Genomic DNA, 17,758 nt, shown 5'->3' on the forward strand with positions numbered 1-17,758 from the left:
AAGTGGAAAAAAAAAAAAAAAAACCAAAAACCGTTTTTTTGGGGAAAAGGGTTTTTTTTTTTTTTTCCCCGGGGTGGGGGGGCGGGGGGGGGTGGGGGGGTATCTTTTGGTTTTGGTTTTGTTTTTTTCCTTTGCTTTTGTTTTTCTCATGTTTACAGTGCATGGAGTGTAAAAGGGGAGCATTTGGGGAAGGGGCAGACTGGAAAAGGAGCAGATGGGGGGCTTCGGTGGCCCTTGAGGGGCTCAGCCAGAGTGAGGAAGGCAGGGTTTGAGGAGAAGGGGACATTCCGTCTTGAGGGAGGGCTCCCTTTGTATGTCTACTTTGTTCCAGCCATGGCCCTGGTTCCACGTGGGACTAGGGAGGAACGAGCCTTCAGCTAGAGTTGCCCCCCGTGTTCCTCAGAGCCAGGGTGTCCCCGCTGATGCCACCTTCTTCCTTTTGGCTGTGCTTGAGCCCTGTTACAAAGAGGCAATTTGGCCCCTGCCTCCCTATGCAAAAAATTAACTGGATGATGAAGATATGACAGCCTAGGTGGTGGACACTTGGCTTTGGCCACAGTGCTCTCAACTGGCACTCAGGGGCTGTGATCAGACACCACGGACCTGGAGGAGGGCCTTCAGCTTCCTTTGGGGTGTCTCAGATCCCGATGGGGTCCCTCAGAGATGGCCCAAGTCCTGACACCGTGTTGGCTGCGTTTGGGAGACCCTGTGTCTCTAGTCTCTGGCTCTTTCTCTGACCCTTCGATAACCGTGGGCAAGTTCCTCTCTTTCTCTGTGCCTCATTCTCCTTCTCCTTTCGAGGGGACACAAAAGACAGTGCATCTCCATGGCCACCTCTTGTACCTCCCCCAGATGTGATGAGGGTTGACACTATCCACCCCAAAAATTCATGATCCATCCTGAGAACTCCTTGGGGTTTACGGACAGGGGTGATGGGAGAAACAGACCTGGAAGTTCCAAGGGACACCACACAATGTGTCTTTCTGCACCACCCCCCAATTTTTCTTGAACCCCAAAGGAAGCAGAGAGTTGGGCAGACAGAAGAAAGGAGATGGGGGAAGATCCACCAAACTTCAACCCCAGCCCAGTTTTCTTCACTCATGAGTGGAAAACCCGGCCCAGCTGGAATTCTGTTCCCTTCCGTTGCCCCTCCCCCTCCCTTATTTGCACTGTCCTCAGTCTTCCCCTCCCTTCCCCCCTCCCTCAGTCTTAATGCCCTCATATCAGTAAGAGAAGACTAAGGAGGACAGGATATTTGTCCCATCCATAAAGAAATTCTGTAAGGTTAAGAAAATCTGAGTCTGCTTTACTACTACAAAGGGTACATCCAGCACCAATGGGCAAAAATGACGGAGAGGCAGATTTTGGCTTGAGGTAGAACCTTCTAGCACAACCAGAGCTGTGAGGCGGAGGCATGCCTCTTCTGAACACCTGCAGGCACAGATGGGGGATGTGGCCGGCTTCCTGTGGGAGGGTTACTCAAGGAGCTTCCTCAGACTGAGGCCTCTTCCAGCACCAATACTCTGGTGTTCTAGAAAATCTTTACTGAGTGCCTGCTCAGTGCTGGGAGAGAGGACAATATCCCTGCCTTAAGGAGCTTACCCTTTAGCTTAGGAGCCAAGACGCACATAATAGCACAAAAATGGTGACTGGCTGATGCAGGGTTAAAGGCGATGAGCATTAACTTGTCCAGTTCCATGGTTCCAGGGTGGGAATTGTGTCTCTGGGGGGGGGGGGGGGACATGGCTGGGGAACCCATGGTGTAGAAAGTGCTTCCGAGTCAGGATTTTGGGGAGCTACTAGTTACCAGTAGCTGCAAGAAGTGGGGACTTCTCCCCGGCCTGCTGTGACCTGGGGGTAGCCAGGGTGGTCTAGGGAAAGTCACTTCCCTCCCAGACTGGGGCTCTTGTGTTCTCTGACGCTGGGTCAGAAGGCTAGCAAGAGAAGGGAGTGGGTGCGGAGCCAGATGGCACCAGACCTGGGGTGTGGGTTCTGGTCTCGGCTCTTCCATGACAAAGAATGCTATGCTGCTGGGCCTCAGTTTCCCCAGCTGTAATGCAAGGAGGTTGGATTGGATGCTTGCTCAATTTTCTTCCAACACACATTCTCTGATCCTCTCTGACATCGACACATCTTTCAAGTCGTAGGGCCGCGCGCCTTCCGAGCTATTGCAGGTGGCTTCCGGCGGGCACCAACATCTGTCTCTGAGGCTGGGAGCCGGACTCAGTCCTTTCCTCCTCCCTGTTCTGGGCAGGCTCTGAGGGCCCCAGGCTAATGCTAGGCACTGACTGAGGTGGGGATCACCCAGTGGGGAGAGGTCAGCCACCGACTTTGGGGGGTGGATCCTGAAGCTCCCCTCCCCCCCTCCCCATCTCTCTGGGGCCCTTGCACCTTGTAGGTGGGCACAGAAGGGACCGCAGACTCAGGTTCCTGCCAGCTCTAGCCTCCTTAGCTGGACATCTCTCTGGGTGAGAACACGGGAGAGGGGTCTGTGCTTCTGTGCCCTCGAAGCCACCTCTCTCTTGTTGGGGAGACTGGGAAGATGACCAAGAGGGAGGCGTGGGCCTCAGCATCTTGTACCCACCACCTCTGGGAGGGGAGACCCCCAGTCGTCCTCCTACTGCTCAACTCAAGGGACTCAGACCCTTTCTTGACTGAGACGCATGAGTGCCTTCTGGGGCAAGAGCCACCCCAGGATTCAAGTTGGGCCTCCCAGGGTCGCCAAGGACGCCAATCCACGAACCCAACGTCACAGGCGGCTGGCGCGGGCAGAGGCCCAGCGCAGGGCTCCCCCACCTGCCGGGACCCCTGGGGCCCAGCAGCCGTGATGGGACTCAAGCTCCTTTCCTGCAAATGTTCCCAGCCTCCCTGCAAGTATTCTCAACTCTTTACGCCTAATGAACAAGCACAGTTTTTTCAATGGTGAAGACAAAGCACCAGATCTTTCTTCTCCCCCCCCCCCCAAAGAAAACCCCCCCAAGCCCCCCTGCCCCCCCCGCCGCCTGCTGGCGGGGCAAAGACTCCCCGTGTGGGGCTGTAGCAACGTCTGTCAGGTCCCCCTGTCGTGTTTCATCTCCTGCGCGTAGAGCAAATGCTAGAGCGATTTCAGCTGATAGAAAAACAAAAATGAAAAAAAAAACACAAAAAACAAAAAACATGGCACGTTGCTAGTTTACAGGGTTTTGTGAGTTTAAATGCCTTATATTTAACAATCATAATTTATGACTAACTTGTAGATATCGTGGGTTCTTATTTAATTATTTTTATAGTTGTTTTGCATTTTTAATTATAATTTATTTATTTAGAAAGGATACTAATTTTTTTTATTACTCCTATTACCTCATTTTGGCGTTGTTTCTGGGAGTGGAATGCTTTGCATGCATTGGTACGATGACAAACAACTATGAATACAAAAAAAAAAAATTTAAATAAAATTCCGCGAACTTTATTTCGTCCAAACTATCAGGGTGTGTGATTGCAAGCTGTCCTACTGTGGTGCTGGCCTCTTTGGATACATTCCATACGAAATGCAAACCTTTGATTCTGTATGCTGTGATCTAGTGAAAAACTCCAATATAGTGACTGTATTTAGCACATATATAAATATAATTTGCACTCGTCAGCAGGCTGGGCTAATCCTTTCACTTGCCCCGACCCCCCCAATCCCTCCATCATTAACCTGTTTCTCTTTCTTCCCTTACCCTTCCCGCAACCTCAGCCCACCCTGCCTCCATTCTCCCAGCAAGGCCTGGGGTCACTCTCTCCACCTGGGTTCCAGATGGCTCTGGTTCTAGAACTGGGCCCCTCGGACACTCCCCGCAGAAGCATCTGAAAGCCAAAAAGCCAGATTTATTAGAAAGAGCCCGGGACGGGGGAGGGTGGTGTCCAGGAGGCTCGGGTTCTCAGACTAGCTCTATTGCAGACTTCGCTGTGACCTTGAGCAAGTCATTTGGCCTCTCTGAGTCTCAGTGTTTTGGGCAGCGCCGAGGGAAGGGAAGGGTGTCTAGGGTCCCTTGGACCCAGAGACACAATGACACAGAAGGAGGGGGGAGGACACCGTGCTGGGCTGTCTCACCCTCTCAGGAGAGAAGGGAGAGGAGGAGAAGGGACGGAGAGGCAGAGAGACGGAGGGCATGGTGTGGGGGATGGGGAGAGGGACAGGGGGACACCTCCTGGATCAGGACATGCTCTTTCACAAGCCTCGGTGGGTCTTTCTTGGCAGAGCAACCTGAAATTCATTGCGTTGTTAGTTGTGGGGATGGGATAGACAGAATGTCAGCCCCAAAATATGGTGTTTGGGATTGCCACGCCAACCTGTCCTTTCTTGGAGCCGTTGTTGTTGGGCAGAGCCCTGCGACACAGATCTGGGACTCTGAGTCGCTCCTCCCAGGGTCTCCTCCTCCTCTGCCCTCTGCCATCGCTCCCTGGTGGCTGAGGAGGGGAGGGGCTGCTGCGGCAGGGCCCTCCGGACTCACAGCCCCTGAGAAGGAATGCTGGGGGAGGGTTTGGGGAAGTGGTGGCCTCCGCTGGCAATGCCCTGAGCCCAGATGTCTTTGAGCCAAAAGAGAGAGAGGGGAGGCCCCCGCCCCTAGGAGAGGCCTCTGGGCCCACTGGGACCCTGGCCAGGAGAAGGAGGACCACGCCTGCGCCCTCCGCGTGTTTGTCTCCTCCCTCCTGTCCTCCTTCCCTTCCTTTCCCGCTCATCCTTCCCTCTCGCCTCCGGACATCACTGCCTTTGCCTGGTGGAGAAGTCCATCCTCCACATGAGGTCCCTGGGATGGTGCTGACGGGGGAGGAGGCGGAGGCCCAGACTCGCCACCCTGCCGGCCCAGGCTTGCAGGAAGCGGCCGGGCCTTGTAGGGTCCCTAAGCCCCAACTTGGCTCCAGCTGGACCCTGGGTCCTTTCCGTGGGCTTCCTGCCTGCTGCCTGCCTAGCTTCCCCTTCTGCCTCTGCCCTGGAGCCCTGTTCTCCTGCTTTCCTTGGAGATGGCCTGTGGGGTCGCCCACCAGGGCCCACGACCACCACGCCTCCGGGCCTGGCAGATACTGCCCCCTTGGCAGGGCTCCCGGACGGACATGCCTTATGCTGCTCTGCGGGGTCAGAGTGGGAAGGGGCCCTTCGCCCTGGCCGGCCTGCGCCCCCTCCTCTCCTCCCCCGCCCTTCTTCCCCTTCCCAAGCCCGGCCTGGCCTGGACCAGCCACACCAGGCCCCTCCGGGGTAATTCAGTTGCCCCTGGTAAGTGAAAGGATTATCCTCAGTGTTGATTGTCCTTTTTTGTAACCCTCCTGCTGTTCTGTTCTGTTGTGCTGTGCAACATTTTGCTACATAGACTATTTTATAGCAGAAAGCTAGAAGAATATTTATTATGAATATTAAAGCAATAGTGCATCACTGAAAAGGCGGAGACATTAGGAATTGTGTAAATGCTTACATTCACTTTTGGTGGATTTTTTGTACTTTATTTATAACTAATAAAAATGAACTGCATTGCTAACTACACCTCACTTGTGCAGGGTGCTTATTTGTCTGAGTCCCCAGGGCGCGCCTGGGGAAAGCCTCTCCAGACCTGTCTTTGCCTGAGAAATGAGGGAATATCATCGTTCACCTTTTCCCATTCGTTTTCCTTGCTGTCTGTCCCTGCTCACCTGTTTCCCTCCATCTCCCCCCTCGCCCTCCCCCTGCCCAGCTCCTCCGCATCTGCCGCCACCCTCCACCCATGCTTTCCTCCTTCCACTTCCTCCTCTCCCTCCCCCTCCTCCTCTCTTTCTCTTTCCCCCACCCTCTCTCTTATCTAGCATCCTTTTTTTTTTTTTTTAACCTCTTTATCTCTCAAAAAATCTGTTCAATGCCGGGGATCTAATTAACCTGTTTCCTAAACTTTAGTTTATGAATCTTAAAGGGGAAAGTTCTCATTTTTTATCAATTTTCAAATGTAATCTCTTGCATTTGGAACTCATACCTGTACCCTAGCCCTAGCCCTAGCCCTAGCCCTAGCCCTAACCCTAGCCCTAGCCCTAGCCCTAGCCCTAGCCCTACCAGCTTCGCGGTAAGGGAGAAGGAGCCTGCTCTCCAGCAGTGGACCTGGATTTCTTATTTCTTTGTAAGAGCCCAGGATACCTCGTGCCATCATCTCAAGTCCTTCCCAATACAGGGATTAGTGACCTGAAAGGTGACTTTCTCTCATCACCTGAGAACAGAACCCGTATTAATAAGCCTTCTCTTTTAACTAAGAGACTCCACTTTTTGGAGCAGTTTTGGGTTACAGAACAATGAGCAGAAAGCACAGAGGGTTCCCACACTCTCTTGCCTGGGGTGGGGGGCTCCTGTTACTAACACCTCCTGTTACAACCCATGAGCCAATCTGGAGACATTATTATTCATTAAAATCCCTAGTTTACAGGAGGTTAATGAAGGTTCAAATCCCTCGTCCTTGCGCAAGTGAGATGATTCAAAATGCTGTCTGTAGCCTTCCATGTAGTTCCTTCTGTGTCTCTGGATCCAAGAACCAGGGCTCTGTCGTGCTGGCTCCCCCAACTCACCAGAAATGGGGGAGGGGACAGGGCAGGGACAGTACCCTTCCCTGCTCTTGGGCACCCTAACGATGGGGATGGCAGCCTCGGCTCCTTCCAGCTTTTGAATTCCGCAGGTTTCTACTTACAGGCCCTGCATCCCTGCATTATCCCTCCTTAGTTTCCCGTTTATCCCTGCGGTGGTGGTGACCTGGGAAGGACAGGCTCCGGGCGGGGACACTAGTTCTCCATGGATGTCGTGGGGCCCCGCAATAATGGGTCGATGCACACCCTTCCTAATCGCCCCGCCTCTCTTCCACCCCCCTTGCTGAGACCGAGTCTAGGAGGAAAGAGAGTTCTCAGAGAGCGAGGCTCACACTCTGCACAGGCCCGTGCCTCCCAGTCACCGCCAAGGTCCCCGGAGATGGTAAGTTAAGGAAGAAGAGTCTCTGTATTAACCCGTTTTCTCCAGAGAGACAGAGCAGTAGTAGGACGTGTATCCAAACGGAGACTCATCAAGAAGAACTGTCTTGTGTGACCGTGACCGTGGAGGCTGAGCGGTGGCACCTGCTGCCCGCCGGCAGGAGGCCGAGGCAAGCCGCAGATGACTCTGAGTTGAAGCCTGCGCACCAGCAGAGCCGTCGGCGAGAACGAGAACCCCAGTCCTGGGCTGGAGATCCAGGGCCAGCTCAAGCAGGTAGGCAGGAAATGGACACAGGCTCCCTTTCTCTGCTCTTTGTTCCACCCAGGGCCTTCTACTTTGAGTCAAAGACTAATCTTATGCGGAAACCCTTCGGGGTACATCCCCCAGTGACATTTCCTCTGGGGACCCCCGTGGCCAGCCCAAGGACCCATCCTGTTAGCCTCCCCGCCCCCACCCATCTCCCAGCCAGGTCTCTCCTCCCTCTACCCCCTGCGGGGCAGCAAACCCCAAGCACCGGCCAGGAGACCTCTCCCTCCCGGCCTCCCTCCCGCTTCTCCCCAGCCCGCCTGCGCCCTGGGGGAGTTCCCCCAGCAACATCCCCACCTGCCCTAAGAGCAGCCTTTAGCCCAGCAAGTAACACAGCTTCCCCACCCTTGCCGCCTTCTGTCTCAGAACCTCCCGGTGCCCCTCCCAGGCAGCTGTTCTTTCATCTGCTTCCTGTACCCAGCTTGCATCCCGCGTTTGTTTCTTTTGAGCAAAGCCCTGTCCTTGGGTTTTCTGAGCCACCTGTTAGCTGTGTGACGTTGGGCAAATTAGTTAAACTCTCTGTGCTTCAGTTTCTTCATCTATAAAATGGGGTCATGTTAGCACCTGCTCCACACGTCTTTATGAGGATTTAATGAGCTGGTCTATGTAAAGTACTTGCCATGTCTGCTATAAATACTTGCCTTCCATAGTCTTTCTCCTTGGTCCTCTTGTTCTCCACTCCCTCTCCATTTCCTAGAGAGTTTTCCAGGACCCGTCAAGGTCTACTCTTCCCCTCGGGCCACCCCAGCCATGGTCAGCTACCATGGCCATGGTCAACCACCAAAGGTCTCTGCCCTGTCCCCCAACCTGTTCCTGGTGAGTGGTGGAGCCAGCAGGACAGAGCCCTGGTTCTTGGATCAAGAGACACCGATGGAACGATGTGGAAGGCTTCAGACAGCAAGTTGGATCATCTCGTTTGCACAACGACGAGGAGAGCTGGTAACTGAGACCTTAAAACCAGACTTCGGGAATTTCACCGCTCTGTAACCAGCTTTCCTCATTCAGTTGGAGAGTCTAGAAGAAAACCACCCTGAGGTCTCTAGGCCAGAAGCACCAAACTCCTCTTCCCTCCTGCTCAGAAGGAATATTACCTTCCTCACCAGCCAGGGGCCCCTACCCAAACTTCCCCTGTTAAATTTAGGGCGAAAGGCTCTTTCCTCCCTTCCTCTCCGGGCCTATCTCATAGGTGCTCTTTACCTCCTTTGTCCAAAGCTGAGAATCCCCTTCCTACAATCTGACCCCCTTACCTTGCCCTCGAGGGACATTTGGGCACCTGCCAGTGCTTGATGCTTGGGGCTGTGCTCTGCCATGGGGCTGGGACGGAAGGGGGTACCCGTTTGGGGTGCCCACACAGCACGAGGGGTCCTCAGGATGTGGGGCACCCACAAAACTTCTGACCTCATCTAGTTGGACCCCACATAATCAGAATCCAGAATGCATGTAACTGAGCTGGGCTGAGTTTACTTTTATCAAAATCTTGGAAGAAAAGGGCTGTTCAGTCCAAGAGCCGAGGAAATAAAATTGGAAGGTTTAAGTTTAACCTACTTAAGAGCAGAAGTGTTTTTCAGGCTTTGGTGCAACAGTTTGTATGTAAATAGCTTGTGCTAACTGCAAATGAGTCTTATCTTTTCTTTGATGTGGACCCCCCAGGGATATTTATTTGGCAATACTTTATTTGCAGTTACTCAAAAGCAATACAATTAAGGTTCTCTCCAAATATTCTTTCAAGTAGGCTTGTCTCTAAAGCAGGAGAGGAAAGATGGAGAGGATAGGCAATCTTGTCCCTCAAGAAGCCATCCTTATAAGGAAGAAGTTCCGAACTGGGGAAGCTGTCGGTGTTGGGGGAGGTTCTGGGGAGGGAATGAGTAGCTCCGGTGGACCCGGAATGGAAGGGAGGTTCTGGGGGAGGCAGAGACCGGACTTTCCTTTGTTTCCTTCTCCCTGAGCCCCAGTGAGGAGCTCTGTCTTGGCTGGAGGAGGGATGGTGCCAAACATCACCCAATTGCCCAGCAATGACCTGGGGCGCTGTTGGCAGCAGGGCTTTGGGTGAACCGGGTTCAGGAAGGACCGTTCCAGGAGGAAGGGTCTGTTCACCCTCGCCCTGGCTGGTGGCTGGGTCTCAGCTTCGGAACAGACTGCTGGTGTAGGGAGCCACTGCCTGCTGTAGGGGGAGTACTTTGCGGCTTGGGGCCAGGACTAGGGGCGGCGAGGGAAGTTCGGTGGGAGCTGTATTTAAGGGGCCTCACTCTTAGCTGTGGTCTCTCCTTTGCAGGAGCCTGAAGTTGAGCGCGCCCTTAAATGTCGCACCCTGGCCTTCTTGCCGGCTTCACCCTCATCCCAACCTTGCCTTCCGCCCTCTAAGAGGGGGTGATTGCCTACAAGGAAGAGACAGGACTCGAAAAGCAGAGCGTCCTGTGCATGTCCCTCCTTCTTTCCTCAGGGTGGAGAGCAGTGGCCGGCGAGGACAGAGAACCGTCCTCCCCAGCCACCTCGGAGATCCTGCCCCCGACCTCTGCCTGCAGTCTCAGCACTAAGTGGTGAAGGCCTGTGGAACCCCAAGTGACAGGACTAGCTGAGGGTCCCAACCATCCCTCGGGTGAGGGGTGCCCAAAGAGCAGGGCTGTGGACACAGCACCTGACAGGTGTTGGATCCCGCAGGCCCCCAGGCTCCCCTGCCTAGGCCCCACCCCACTGCCACACCCCCTCCCTCTTCTCTCCCTCCACCACCTGCACAGAAGGCCTAGTTCAAGCCCAGCGGTGCCCCCAATGGCCCCAGGCTGAGTCAGAGGCTCACTGAAGTACTAAGTTCCCGTGCACATGAAGCAGGGAGGGGGGGTCTAGCATGGGGGTTGGTGATGTGGTGGAGGGGTAGGCAGGTGACAGGAGACCTCAAGCAGACAGAAGGGAGGGACTGTGTATGGGGGCATTGTTGGAGGGTCACCTGCTGCTCGTGGAGCTGTGGGCCACCTGCCCGCCATGGGGATGGCCCCGGGCCTGAGAACTTGGGGAGCCAGGCTGGGGGGAAGTGCGCCTGAATGAGCCAAAGGTGTGACCATTGTTTATGGGGTCTTCACAGCCGTAGTTCCATTAGGTCTTGATGTGCGTCCTTTGTGAGGAGAGCAGAGGAGGCAGTGCAAGTCAAGAAAGAAGATGGACTAAGGTCATGGGGTGTGTCACACCAGGCCTGCCCTATCCGGGTAACATTGGGCTGACATTGGGCCCCTGAGCAGCGTGACGACAGCGTAGGCTCTCCCTGTCCCAGCTTTGATGGGAGGCACAAGACAGCAGATGCCACATTCCACGGTGAGGGCACGCACTGCTTGCCCGACAGCGGGCGGAAAACTGTTTTCAACTTTGAACTCACCATCTTTCTCCAGCTTTAGACAGAACAGAGAGGCTGAGAAGGAGGCCGTGCTATAGGACCCTCAGAAATGGCTGTTGGTATGGGAGCACTCCCTTCCTTCTGGCTGCCCTCTTACCCAATCCTGGGGACCGGGACTTCAACAGGGCTGCCTAGAGAGGGAAGGGGTACACCTCATTTGAAGATAGAGTGTCCCACCCCATCTATAGAGACCCAGGGAAGAGGGGTGGCCTGGCTGGCTGCTGATGACAGAGACGTGTGGCCTGAATGCCCAGCGTTCGTCAGAGCAAAGGATGCCCAAGGACCTCCTCTACAGGTGTCTTAGTTCCTAAAAAGGAGATAGATTGGAGGGCTGAAGGAATGGAGAAGAACTCCCACAGGCATCCTGCCTCTCTTTCCTTCCCCAAGGGATGGGAACTTGGGGTCAGCAAGAGGGGGAGGGGGAGGGACAGTGCACGGTGGGGAGAGAGGGGAGGGACTGCGTCCCGCACCCACAGCGGTGCACACACGCATGAACACACACGCGTGCACCCCTCCTTCCCTTCTGGTCCCCCTGTGAGAGGACTGAGTTGCGGGATGAGATCAGACGAATTCTAAGTATGACTTTGGCCCTTATCTAGGAGCCGGACATTTCAATGGCAGAACGGTAGTGGGCTTTGGGACTTAAAGTGGTGGTTGCACTTTTTATGACCCACGAGAGTTCAGAAGAGCTTTGAGGCTTGGTGAAGGGGACAGGGACGGTGGTGGGGAGGTGGAGGAGGAGGGTGGAGAGAGCCAGTTCCACAAAAAGCTGTTTCATGATTACTTCTCCCCTACTCCCACCCCAGCCCCCATGAGTCCTGCTCCCTTGTTCGACATGCCGGACACACTCCCCCTTCAGTGCCGGCACTGAATCCAAACCCCCTGGTGACCTGTGTGGTGGTAGTTCAGCCTGAGTGCACCAGTGACCAGGCTTTTCCAGGCCCTGCCCCTCTCCCTTCCATTTCTCTTCAGTTCTCTGGGTCTCACCTGTGGCACCCGGCAAGGCTTCTCCTTAAACGGTGGAAAGGATCATGTACATTTTCTCAGGCTCATAAATCCCCCCGGGGCTAAAGCACTTCCTCCCGATGTTTTTCTCCATTTGCCACTGGATTTATTGGAACTGGGGGAAAGGATGCATTTCTTAGTGAGCAGACGCCAAGATGACTTCTTTGTAGGGTGTGGCTGGTAATAATTTAATTAGCCCAGCTTTTTTGGGAAAAACACATTAATTAGTTTTCGCTTAAAATACACCATCTCGATGGCCTCTTCTTCCCCACTTCTCTCCCCTGGGTGAAGCCCCAATTTCCCATCCACACTTGGCAGCAAGTCTCAGCCTGGTTTGTTGCTGTTATTGGAAAAGAAAAACACAGAAGGTTATTTCAGTACCACACAGGATTATGACACACGTTGATGGATTCCTGTAGGTCTGGGAGACTGGGGAAGGGCAGGACGCCTCAAATAGTCACCCACAGTGGCGTCCGGAGAATGTGAAGTTCCAGCCCACCCTTCTGGACCCCAGTCTCACTCCAGGAGGCTTTGAGAAAAGACTGCTGAAACCCAAGGTGGAGGTCAGGAGCATCTTGGTGAAGGAGTGGGCGGGAGGGCCTCCAGCCCCTCAGACGGAAGGGAAGAGGTCTCTCCAGGTGAGCCCGTCCCCCCGCTTCTTGTCCAGCCACCTGCCGCAGTTGAAGATGGTGGCCACGCCAGTGCTGGTGTTGGTGACTTCCACCTTATCCACCAGCCAGCCCGAGTAGTAGCCGCTGCTGTCATGTTCCACTCGTACCTTGCGCAGCTCGCCCAGCTCCAGCGTCTCCAGGAAGAAGCGGTCGGTGCTGCCGCGCTCAAAGAGGTTACGCATTTTCTGCTTCAGCTCCCGCTTGCCCGTGTCCCCGTTGGCCCCAAAGATGGTCACGAAGACATTGGCATCGGTGCCTGCCCCTGGCTCATAGCCCGTCGTCACGATGACCTCATACTTGACTGGCACCAGGCTCTGGATCTTGCTGGCGAAGCTCTCAGTTGTCTTGGTGACCTCAAATACTTTGAAGTACTTCCTCTTCCTCTTCAGGGGGATGAGGGAGTCACAGTTGAAGAAGTACCTAATGGGGAGGGAGGAGGCTCTGTGGACACCGGCCGAGGCTCCCACCCTCACCCTGGGCCCCAGGTCCATACATGATTCCTTCCCCAGGTGGCAGGATATTGGGGCTGGAGATGTCTGCATTGAAATGCGAGGATGGAGCCTTTCTTATCTTAGAATTCACAGTGAGTGGCTTCTCTATTCTTGTAGTTGCTCCTTGATTCTTTTACCCTGCCCCCTCTATATTCCATGTGTGATCCACCAGCAAATAGCATTGACCCCGTCTTTAAGATAGGTCCAGAATCAGCCACTTGAAAAAGTGTGCGTTGGCTCACTATCTGCTCTGCTGTCCCTCTGGTCCAAGTCACCAGCACCTCCCCCTCAAGACAGATCAGACCCCCAGCTGGTCTCTCTGTTTCCTGCGGTCCATTCTTTGCACAGCAGCCAATTACTCTGCAGACATGTAAGCCCAAGAATGTAATTCCTCTGCTCAGAACCCTCTAATGGCTTCTTAGATTAAGTAAAACCCACCTCCAAGACCCTTTGAGACTAGACCCTCTGCCTGGTGTTTGCTTTTCTGACCCGGCGGCTGGCTTTCTCTAAGCTCACTCCACAGCAGCCAGGCGGTCCCCTTGCTCTTTCAAAGGGACTGATGAATATTTCTACCCAGTTTTGTCACCTTCAGAGACAGCTGCAGGATCCAGAGTGACAGTCCCAGGCAAAGGCAAGTGGAAATGTCCCTGGGGAATGTGTGCTCCCAAATCCCTTGCACTGGGCTGAGTTGAACTATGAGTGTGTGTGCATGGTCTGTAGAGTGAAAGGGGTAAGAGAAAGCCCTTCTTGAAGAAACCACCATAAGCAGAAGCAAATCTAGGGACAAGAAAAATGGTCTCAGACCAAAAAGTCCCCTCTCTACCCCTACCCTACACAACGCCAATTTTAGCCTCTGGGTAATGGTAGTGAGCCCAATAATTCATCACAAAGGAAGAAGTCAGAGGGCATGGTGGGAAAATGCTGCACTGGGTCGCCCCAGCCCTGCCACCCACCACCCGTGTGACCTTGGACAAGCCAGGCCCCCTACTCCGACCTTGGTTTTCCCCTTGGCAATGCTAGAGGTTTGAACTGAACAACTGCTCTGGTTTCTTCCCACTCCCAACTGCTAGAATTTTAACAGCTTTGGAAATAAGCTCTCCTGGCACTGACTGATGACGTCAGGGAGGTAGCCCTGAGAGGGCGTGCCCAGCGTACAAAATCAGACCCCTCTTAGATCAAAATCCGTAACTGCGAAAAGAGTTGGCTTTCCTGCACGCTTCCTAAATGCCAAGCCTTTGTGTTCTTGCATCTCATTAGTTCCCACAACTACCCGGAGCTGTAGGCATCATCCTCCCATTTCACAGAAGGGGAAACTAGGTCTTGGAGGAGAAAAGTCACCACCTAAGGAGAGCCAGAACAGGGCCCGGGACCCAGTCTTCCTAGCCAGCCGAGGAGCCTGCCACTGAAAGACACGGGGAGGAAATCCTTGTTCTGCTTCAAGATCCCCCTTCCCCCAGTTACCACTTGATAAATGCGGATTGTTGTTACATGCCACATTTTCTTAGAGGGGATATAACTTCATTCTTTGTTTAGACATTCTTTAAAAATGTATTTCTTTATGCAAATCCTCACTGATATACATAATTCTATATAAATGCACAGATCATGTGATCACATGCGTGTTTTTCTAAATGCACTTTTTTTCTTCTTGTCGCTTGGCTCTCTCTCCTTTTTCCCTCCTTCCTTTCCACTTCAGCATCCCACCTTTACCTCAGATAACCCATGTAACAGTTGCGGGTGTATCTTGCCAAATTTCCTTCCATTTCACCCAATCCTGCACAGACCCACATAGACACAGACATATGCGGGACGTCAGTGTTCCCTTTACAAAATGGCATCGTATAATATGTGTTTTCCCATATCTTACTTTTCCTGGGAATTGCTCCAAGTCATCTGGTACATATTTAATTCATTATTTTTAATGGCTGAAAAATATTCCCTGGTATAGCTATAAGGAAAAGATTTCTAATAGATATAATTAAGATCCCCCAAAAGGTGGGACCCTAGGGCTTTGTGGAGTTAAGACTCTAGATGTGGAAGGACACAATCCAGGCTTTTCCCACTGGAAATGAGGACAGGGTCATCAGAAAGAATAAAGGCAAAAGCAAAGAAAAACAAATGAAAAGAAATTAAATATATTTGAAAAACATGTAAATATGATCACGCTTCTGTGAACAGTGTGTAATTTGAATTTTTATAATGACTTTATTTTTTTAAAAGATTTATTTATTTATTTATTTGAAAGAGAGATACAGAGAATGCACAAGTAGGCAGAGCGGCAGGCAGAGGGAGAGGGAGAAGCAGGCTCCCCACTGAGCAGGGAGCCTAATGTGGGGCTCTATCGCAGGACCCTGGGATCATGACCTGAACCCAAGGAACCCACTCAACCGACTGAGCCACCGAGGTGCCCCATGACTGTAGATTTTATTTATTAGAGAGAGAGAGCACACACGAGCAAGGAGGGGTAGGGACAGATGGAGAGTGAGAAGCAGACCCCATGCTGAGCAGGGAGCCCGACTGGGGACTCAATCCCAGGACCCTGGGACCACAGCCTGAGCTGAAGGCAGACGCTTAACCAACGGAGCCACTCAGGTGCCCCAAAGACTTATTTATTTATTTGAGGTTGGGGAGGAGTTGGGGGGGTAGAGAAACTCAAGTAGACTCCATGCTGAGCTTGGAGCCCAACGTGGGGCTCAATCCCACGACCTTGAAATTATGACCCGAGCAGAAACCAAGAGTCTAACATTCAACAGACTGTGCCACCAGGGCACCCCAATAGGATTGTGTGTTATATATGATATTGGGCTAAAACAATAGTTAATTTTGGTTAAAAAAAAAAAAAAAGAAAGAAAAGAAAAGTCCCTGTGTGGGTCCTCGCACCAAAATCCTGAGGATCTTAGTGGTGAAGGAGGACCGGTTAGAAGGAGGAGTCAGAACTGGAAACGGTTAGAAAGGAAATTTTGAGATTACTGTGTTTATGGGAGATTGAGATTAAACTCTTTTGTAATTCACGGAAGCCCAGCTATTAACGGGACCGCGGACGCAGACACATCGTCCCTCAGGAACCACAGGCTTGTGCCCTGCCCACGCCGGCAGGAGTACGACCTGTGAGAGTGTCCTGAGTTGGGGTCCCTGTCAGCCACCCCCCAGCACCAGACGCCAGGGAACATCCAGCTCTCTTCTCAGAAGGGGACAGCGAGCACAGGGAGGTGATGGGAAACTGCCTGTGGCCAAACAGCCGACCAGATGACAGCCCTAGTGTCGGGGTCTGGGCCCCCTGCACCTCCCTTCCCATTGGGAAGGTCCCCCACCCCATGGACATCCTTCCTACCCCTCCAGCCCTAGTGACATTGTGACAAAAGTCTACAACTCTTGAGAGTGTAGGAATGGCAGCTTCTTTCCACTGGAAGAGAAATCCTGTAACTTGGCTCCCTGGACTGTGGGGTAGGAAGTTCATGGGCTGAGCCCATGTTTTTCCCTTCCTTCTGAGACTGGAAGGTGCTGGGTGGCGCTGAGATTTTGGGCTCCCTCTCTCACAGCCAACATTGTTGGTTTAAATCAACAGGGACGATTTCATTTTATTTTCGCATTGCATGATATTGTCTTGTCTGGTTTGGTCTGTTTTGGGGGTCTGCAGAGGTGTGGCGTGCGCAGCCATACTCCATGTGGCTGGCGGGAAGTACCAGGTGACAGAAGGGGCTCTGACCTGGCCTGGGCTTGCTGGGTGAGTCGGGAACTCGTCTGGGCCTTCCATGTCCCTGTTCTCCAGTACCCATCAGTGCCGCTCCAAGCAACCGCACCCAGAACTCTGGCAGGATTTATTGCACCTGCTGTTTTTTCTCTAAAATAACAATGGCTCACAGTGCAGCCTGAAAGGGACTCAATTATGTCCCAGCTCCAAATTCCTACATTGCAGCCCTAACCCCCAGTGTATGGCATTTGGATGGGATCTGGGAGGTGAGTAGGTTTAGATGAGGTCTAGGATGGGGCCCCTTGAGGGAGTAGTGCCCTTATAAGAAGAGGAAGAGACACCTGCGTTTTCCCTTTCTCTCTCGCTCTTGCTCTCACTCTGTCTGCTGCAATGACACAGCAATCCAGGAAGAGAGACCTCGTCAGGACCCAGCCAGGCTGGTACTCTGACTTCCCATGTCCAGCCTCCCAAATGGTGAGAAACGGGTGTCTGCTCTTGGAGGCACCCAGTCTGCGGTCTTTTGGTGCTGCAGCCTGAGCAGGTTAAGACCGAAGCTTTGAAGTCAGAACACTTTCCTGGCGGATTCCCAAAGGGGAAGCAGCTTGGTCCGAGGGAGCCAATCCCAGGATGTCTGCCTGCTGCAGGGGGTGGTGGGGGACACAGGCACACATGGCTCTGAGAAGCTTGGGCTTCTGGAAGCTGGAGCCTAGAGGCCGAGCCTACACCTGGCTGCTGCTTCTGTCCGCTGCACTCACCGGGAAGGCATGGCCATGGGCAGGTCACCAGGAAGGCATAGCCATGAGCAGGTCACCAGGAAGGCATGGCCACGGGCAGGGTCTGTGCCAGGAGGGGTGGGCCACAGTTCTTGGCGGGGGCCCAGCAAGCAGGCTGGCCCTGTGAGTTGTGCACCTCGCCTGTCACTCACTCCCCAGGCCTAGCCTCCCAGAGGCAAGCACTGCCCCCGGCGGCATCTCTTTCCTCCCCTCCTGGTGCCTCCAACACTGTCCTTCCTGCCTTCGAGGGCCTCTGAGCTCTTTCTGGCATCCAATGTGGTAACTAAGTGGTTTTAATTAGAAAAACTGATGGCTGTGGACTGTTACCCAGGTAACTAAAACCCTTAATCCTCCAGAAACGCGGAGTCTCCAGAAGGCCCTGGAGGGTGGGGGTAGGGGGATGCAAAAGCTCCTTATCCAGAGTCCTCAGAGGCAGGTGGGCCATGGGGTGACTCCAGCTGGTCTCTGGTTCCCACTCTGCCCACAGGGAGGTCCAGCTTCAAAG

At 53.4% G+C, this 17,758-nt stretch overlaps 1 protein-coding gene across 2 annotated transcripts in view; it reads right to left on the reverse strand.

Annotated features, from left to right (window-relative positions):
- Window positions 1-12,225: 12,225 nt before the first annotated feature.
- LOXHD1 (lipoxygenase homology PLAT domains 1) overlaps window positions 12,226-17,758 on the reverse strand; it is a 149,399-nt gene continuing 143,866 nt past the window's right edge. For both annotated transcript variants that reach the window (XM_059410058.1, XM_059410056.1), the window contains one exon: window positions 12,226-12,718. In XM_059410058.1, the coding sequence (XP_059266041.1) occupies window positions 12,238-12,718 (481 nt within the window). In that variant the 3' untranslated portion in view covers window positions 12,226-12,237. The remainder of the gene's footprint in view (window positions 12,719-17,758) is intronic.

Source organism: Mustela nigripes, chromosome 8 (assembly GCF_022355385.1).
Source record: "Mustela nigripes isolate SB6536 chromosome 8, MUSNIG.SB6536, whole genome shotgun sequence".
Classification (NCBI taxonomy): Eukaryota; Metazoa; Chordata; class Mammalia; order Carnivora; family Mustelidae; genus Mustela; species Mustela nigripes.